Source organism: Mytilus edulis, chromosome 10, assembly GCF_963676685.1.
Source record: "Mytilus edulis chromosome 10, xbMytEdul2.2, whole genome shotgun sequence".
Lineage (NCBI taxonomy): Eukaryota > Metazoa > Mollusca > Bivalvia > Mytilida > Mytilidae > Mytilus > Mytilus edulis.
In genome coordinates, this window is record NC_092353.1 from 34188010 (window position 1) to 34195493 (window position 7484).

Consider the following 7484-nt stretch of genomic DNA (forward strand, 5'->3'; position numbering starts at 1 on the left):
TACAGATTCAGAAAAGTTCAAAATATTAAGAAAATGTCTAAAGAATGGGACATAGGAGTAAGGATGTTGATAATGAACATCATGAAAAAATCATTTGGAAGTTACGACAAAATAATGTCGAGGAAAAGTAGCACTGAATAACTTTGAAATAATTAAAACACAAATATATAAAATAAAAGACCAAATAACATGTGAAAGTAAGAATTATCTCTTAATTTTTACACCAGGGTTCCCCACATTAAAGGAACCGAACTAGTAATTAACAGTCGGTTGTAAAAATTATTGTATAAACACCTTAAGGTAAAGGTCTGGAAATATTAGAGTAAGAAGCTTATCACTAATTGGTAAATTAATAAAACGTCAGGTAGTGTCACGTGACTCTTTGGCAACTCGTTTGATCTGCTTTTGTAAATATTTTTTTAATTATAATTCATCAATTTTGGATTGAATACTGGCTTTGCATGAGACCTCCAGATATTTTTTTTCAAGATCTAATACGAGTTTCACGATCGAATCGCAATAATTGACCGTTCATCATACTTTCAGAACAGACCATTGCGCATCCCTAATTGAGTTTGAGTGGAATTCAAAAAAAAATAATTAAGGTAATAATTATTTGTTTTTATTATACATTATGAAAAGTAAGATGATCAGTACTCAGTGTCGAGTAAGTATGAGTAATTAAGTTACTGTTGGTAGGTTAATTACTCTTACTTGAGATATTTGAAAAAAAAGGTTTTGATATATAAATAACATAAACAAATTGATTTCAACATTTTCAAACGTGTATAATTATTTAACATTATAAGATAATTCAACATGGAAATTTTTCAGGATAACATACAGGAAAAAGACAAGGAAATGCAATATGGAAAAGTGAAAAGTGAGTACCGTAATCAAGGCTGGTTTTCGAGGATTTTCCCACTTTATACAGTTTTTTCTACTCACGAGTATTTATTTTGTGTTTGAATGATTTAAAATACCAAGCAAGTACTTTTTAGAAGAAAAAAAAACAACCTTGATTCTTGTCAGCAATAATGTCATTCTACAATACCTTAATGTAATAAGATGATAGTTCCACCAATGTAAACAGTGTTCCAGCTTTAACTTAGTGCCTACTTCTATGTTTTATCTTAATTGCATACATTCGTACATAATTTATATATTATATCTTTCAGGAAAAGTTAACCAAGGAAATATGAAGAAGAAAGACAATTCACTATATAGTTTACTGATGAGGATTATAAAGGTACCGCTAAGTAAATTAAACCACGCAAAAATCTTTATACAGTTACAAATTCAGAAACATTTTCAAATAAAAACGAATTATTTTTAATTTTTTTTTTACACTAGAAGCATTTTAGTTAAACGATTGAATAGAATAAGTGTTGGTTGCATCTAAACCAGTGGAAAGAAATAATTCATGTCGCGTATTCAGAACTACAACAAATTAAAAAAAAATGTATAAAATTTTGTATAAATTAATTATTTACATGGAATATTATATAAAAACAATGAGCCAACATGCTCAACTATAGATTAGCAAACACACAAGTCTAGTCTTCTCTTTAATCCATTGATAAAAAAACGCTGAGTTGGGTTATTGTAAATCTTCATGTTTTAGACCCATCGTGCATCTTTCTTCTGTCTTAACGTTTGGACATGCCAGCAGTTTCCAGTATTTGCGTTTATAAATTGTAGTGAAATTAAGCTAGTGAGACTGAAAATTCCTACCAATTATTACCAATTTTTTCCTGAATACTGATTTTTTTTTCTAAATAGTTGTCTCTTTAACGTGTGTGTACGAACTATCATTATGGATGATATTAAAATACGTGTTATTGTATTTTCAGTTTTTATTATTACAGATAAAGGCATACTGCACGAATTCCAAAGTTTCCGAAGTTTCACAAGTTTCCAAAGCAACACAGACGTTTGAAGCAACGTTATGTTCCGAAGAACAATATTATGAACAAGGTATTTATAGCGTAATAAGGCAGCTCAATATTCTTTGCAAAGTACGAACCAAGAATTGATACTTTATGTACGTACTACAACAAATGGAAGTTATTAACGGCTTCGACTGGTTATACAGCCCTCGCACGGTCGGTAGTACGTACTCTAATCAGTTTGTTTCTTGTATTCTTTGCGTACTGTCAAACGGTTTATTGTTGTTCATTATAGGATTACGATCAAATACTTTTCTATGTATAAAGCTATGTTCACAAAGAACAAACAATCGTTTTGTCGCTTTGAATTTAACAATTGAGTATTTGTTAGTTTGCACTTTACGTAAATTGCGTCGTGGTATGTTTAAATTTAAGGAGGTACATCTAGAAAAAGGGAGATAACTGTTTAAAATATGTGGTACGTTATCTGGTTACTTATAAGCTTCACACATACTGTTTTCTGTGTATTAATATCTTCCAAGCTTCCAAGTTACCAGACACTTCATTTCTGTTTCACTGGTTAGACTGACTACTAGTATTACAAACATAAAACAGTCTAAAGATTTGTCTAGCTTAAAACAAGCCTACTGGTTAATATATAACCACCCCCTTACTGAATTCGGATATTAACTTACACATGCTTAAATAACATCAACTAAACGTATTGTACTTCAGCAGGCATTTTGTCTCTGGTGAGTAGTTGTCTCTTTGTCAATCTTACAACATCTTTTTTTTTTATAACAACTTTTGTGGCAGGATATGCTATTATAACCAAAAAATAAACTTTTAATTTCGAACATTTACTTAAATTGAAGATTCTAAATTAATGATAAATGTTTATTTTTGGAATATCTAATTAATCTAATAATGATAAATGAACTTTATCGATATTTTATATAGTTCATACTGATCAAATGACAATTTCCCGCTCAAGATTACAACCAATATGTGTCGAATATATTTTTCAGAATTCGAAGCAACGTATTCGTCTATAGACCACGAGTGGTTACAACTACAAGAAGAATCGACTATAAAAACTCAAGATAATCTGATAGAAGATGATTTTATAGAAGATTATGAATTCTGGAATTTTTCTTTTTCGAATGAGGACACGGACATTATTTTAAATAAAAAGAGAAAGCCAGCGAGAAAAAGACAAAGGGTAAACTTATTCTGCTGCTCTCATCAACAGAGTACAGAATAGAGATGCAAAGAATCATTATTAATTTATTGTTATTAATTTATTGTTTTGTTTTTATAAAAAGTAGTAAAACTCATCAAGCATTTTTCTCGACTTGTTATTTCAACGTTAACACATTTATATTTGTTCCCATCAACAAAACATAGAGGAGGTTGTGGGTTCTATCGTAAATCGGGCCGAAGCAAACACTCGAAAACTGGTATATGCGGATTAACTTTTAAACAGTAGCAGCAAAGACTAGTCGACACAAAGCTGAAATACTATGGACGGAGCTGTAGGCTATTATCTTGTAAACTATGTCATTATACATCATTATCTGTATGTTGGTGTAATATGAAGCTAGGTTCACATATATTTCAAATAAAGGAATTTGTCTAAAATATGCATAATTTGCCGCTGGGCTTTGATCATCATAAATTAAAAAAAAAAATGTTGGGTTCTTGACAAGCAATTGAAAGAATATCATAAAACATTCTTTTTTTATATATACATTTATGTTTTGATAAATCTAGCTAATAGACAGGTGCTTATTCAATTCGTTGTTTTATATTATAGCGATGTTTAAGGGTATTACTTGTTTTAAAAAATGATTTATTAATGATGTTAATTCTGGTACATCTATAAATTTGATATGATAAACTAACATGGGTAGGAGACCATCTACAACAGAAGTCTTCTTAATTTCAATTTATAACTTTTTTTTTACATCTTTTGTGGTGTTGTTTTGAAATCAAACTGTGTCTTTGAGCGCATATGAATTAATTAGGGACATAATACTATGAGAGGTTGCGTTATATATCACATCGCTGCCAATCTTATTTACTTTTCCAAAAAATGTATCAAAGTGTTCTAAAGAGAATTCATTGGGGTCCATGTACACATGTGTCTATCCCTAGTTAAGAAAATGGGCTATTGCTTTTGTTAGATAGTAAATATTTGCCACCTATATTTTTCCAACGTTTTTAAAATTATGGTTTGATTTGAATGAACTTGGTAACAATTTTAAAGAAATTTCCACAGATTAATTTTGGTTATATTTTGGGGTGAAGCGTTATCATTTTATGATGATGATCTATTTTTTTTTATATACTTACAATAAAGGTCGTTGTGAAAAGAACAAAAGTAAAAATAATTAAAAACCAATTGTTCAGAGAACAATTGAAGGTCTTTCCATCAAAACAATGTATTTTGATATGAAGTTGTGAAAGTAAGTTTAAAATGTCATTTCAATCGTCAAATGATAGCTTCTAGTACGCTGATTCCAAAAATATTTGGTTTCCATACATTTTTTTAAATAAGGGAGATAATTTGTTACTTCCGGTTTGAAAAATGTTACTTACGATTATATTTGAATATTTACTTGACACTGATTCCAAAAATATCTGGTTCTATATACTTTTATATTAATAAAGTACAAAAAATAGCTACTTCCGGTTTACAAAAGGTCACTTCCGGTTGTTTCTTTCAAGGTTAAATGGTTTGATACCTTTTTCCAAAAGTTTCATAGCTTTATCATGTATACATATAAAATAAAAGCAAAGGTCAAAATCTAGAATGTCAAATTAAGCTATGACCTTGAGATCAATTTCAAGGTCATGAACTAAGGACCTCAAAGCAAAAGACCATAGGTCTTAATTATATTTGGTTAATGACTTATATCACCAAACACGTATTTTTAAATACAAGAGGGGAGAAAACTCCCTTTTACGTTCAACGTGCCCTTGCAATAAAAATTTATGTGTCACGACATGTCGCAACTAACAATTTAGTAAAAATAATTTGTTGATATCTTATACGGTCTTTGGATATAAGTGAAAATAAGCCAAATTCAAATTCAAAATTGACCTAAGGCCACACCAATTTGATTCCTTGTTCGACGGACCCGCCCGCACCTATTTTTTTCAAAACAGAATTTTTTTATTTTTTTTATATTCCCGCTTCCCGCATCCGGAAATGTAATCATGTCCATTTCACGCACCGTTTTTTTTTGTAAATATTATAAAAAAGATATCAACATTTGTTTTTAAAATCACAGTCTAACCTGTATATAACGATTTTAAACATAAAAGCACCCCACCACACTTTGTAAATATCTGTGAGAATATTTGTTTCAGCATGAAACCTATTTATCCAAAGCGGGAGTGCTCCGAAATAAATTTATAACAGCGGATACCCGTAAAGAACAAAAAATTGGTTACTTTCCCCCTTACTTATATTCCCTATCAACAAATATTCGTTGTTAGAATAAAGTACAAAGAACTTCTGAAGGATTTGCCTTCAACTCCAATTATATTGTATGCTGGCGAAACAAAACTATCCATAGCCGCTGCATGTTTATGCACCTGTCCAGAGTGATTGAGGGGCCTGTCGTTCAGCAGTTATTGTTTGTTGCTGTTGTTCATTGGTATTTTCCCGTTTGGATATACATGATATATAAATTAGATCGTTGGTTTTCCTGTTCGAATTGTGTACGCTAATATTTTTGGGGTCCTTTAAAGCCTGCTGTTTGGTCTGTATCAAAGCCCCGTGTAAAAGGCCGTACTATGACCTGTGTTTGTTATTATCAGGTTGAGAACAACCCTCCCTCAGACAAGGGGTCAGTTTACTGAAATAAGAATTAGTGCGCATGCTCGGACAACACAGCTGATCTTCCGACGGCTCCTGAAAATTACTAGAAATTCATCATTTACGACCATTCTAAAACATATCTATATATATACAGGGTGTAAAATACAACAATACACACATATAAAACTAAATTCCAGATAAAAAATCATCCAATTGTGATTTTATGATTTTGACAACCGGCGGGAACTTATCTCTTTGTGACAGTCCAACTTCCGGTAAATCTCCAATGTAAACAACTATAACGATAGAGTGAACTCATGAGTAGAAAACTCGAAGAAAAATACATCGAAAACCAACCTCAATATCCAGATGGGTTCTAATACAAAACCCCTATCCTAGTTTCTGATAGTAAAGGCTTCACACTAAGAAACGCCTGCAAAGAAAAGGAATTCCCATTTGAATCCTGGTGCAAATCAGGGGCTACAACCGAAGTACTCGTAGATCTTATCAAAAGCAGAATTGAAAAATCCATCAAAAGACACCAACACGTCATAATTTACCTCTGGTCCGGTACATGCGACCTCACCAAAAAAGAAGGGAGATTTATAAAACTCAAATCTCACAGCAAACAGTCAATTCAAACTATTGAAGAACAATACAATAGAGCAATAAATATTGTAAGCAAGTACCAAAACGCAGAAATAAAATTCATTGACTGCCCATTACTTTCGATATCCAACTGGAACAAGTGCAAAGGTCACAAAAATCCAGAGACGTACAAAGTTGAAGACTTCCTAGTTACCAAGCAAATACAGGAATTGAACTACAAAATCTACCAACTCAACAGTAAACTTAATAAAACATCAGTCAAAGTCAGTAAGTACTTCTTTAGAGGACGAAAGAGAAGGAAAGGACAAATACGCAAATCAGTAAACCTCTCAATAAACAACAAAGACGGTATACATCCAGGACGCCTTCTCAGTCTAGCTATCACCAAATCCATCCTACTAGACACATACATTGAATGTTTCAACATTGATCAGAAATCTGAACTATTACAAATCAGAGTTGAACAAGACGAACTGAACACACTATTCTAGAACCAACGCTTTCATCCGCTTTAGAGAACAGAGTTGCCAGTGAACAGTCGAGACGAGTAGTAAAATTCTAGGTTAGTTTATCTTATCAGGTTTTACTACTTACCTTTCGTATTGAATCGCTACCAAGTAACAACACTCAAACACATACTTTCTCTTCCAGAAGTGGATAACAGCTGATTGGTTTGGAACACGAAGACCCAGTCTGGAGCTTCCTTCATCCAGTAAGTACCAGTAGTATAAACCTCTTAACAACAAAATGTTCTACTATGCTATCTTTACACTTACACTTACCATCTTGACTAGACAGGCTTTCATGGTACATCATATAAAATTGAATCCTAGCCATAAATACCAACATTCTCACCAGGACTCTATTTACTCGCATAACACCATTGAAGGAGTGAATATATACTTAACAGAATGCCTTAGTAACCCAATTACAGCAACAGCACAAACTTACTATTGGATCAAGAACGCCAAAAAACACATTCAACTGACACAGTCAAAATACTCGATCGCCAGAGATAGGAGCTCACAAAGACTCTTGCTACTCTTACTTAGTGGCATAGAAACAAACCCAGGCCCCAGACGACCAAGATTTCCATGCACAATCTGTCAAAAAGCATGCAAATTAGAATCAATAGCCTGTGACGACTGTGACAAATG

General features: G+C 32.2%; 1 protein-coding gene across 2 annotated transcripts; it reads left to right on the plus strand.

The window, feature by feature from the left end:
* Positions 1–770: 770 nt before the first annotated feature.
* LOC139492404 (uncharacterized) lies at positions 771–3226 on the plus strand. 2 transcript variants are annotated; one of them, XM_071280607.1, is made up of 4 exons: positions 771–883; positions 1179–1249; positions 1854–1977; positions 2918–3226. In XM_071280607.1, the coding sequence occupies exons 1-4, from the start codon at positions 820–822 to the stop codon at positions 3151–3153; spliced, it is 495 nt and encodes a 164-aa protein (XP_071136708.1). In that variant the 5' UTR covers positions 771–819; the 3' UTR covers positions 3154–3226. The 2 variants fall into 2 exon arrangements, with proteins under 2 accessions (XP_071136708.1, XP_071136709.1); XM_071280608.1 differs by having other exon boundaries at positions 1869–1977.
* The last annotated feature ends 4258 nt before the right edge of the window (positions 3227–7484 follow it).

Coding starts and splice junctions, on each gene's coding strand:
- LOC139492404 (XM_071280607.1), top strand. CDS start 820: ATGGAAATTTTTCAGGATAACATACAGGAAAAAGACAAGGAAATGCAA. Junction 884..1,178: donor GCAATATGGAAAAGTGAAAA/GTGAGTACCGTA, acceptor TATATCTTTCAG/GAAAAGTTAACCAAGGAAAT. Junction 1,978..2,917: donor AGAACAATATTATGAACAAG/GTATTTATAGCG, acceptor TATATTTTTCAG/AATTCGAAGCAACGTATTCG.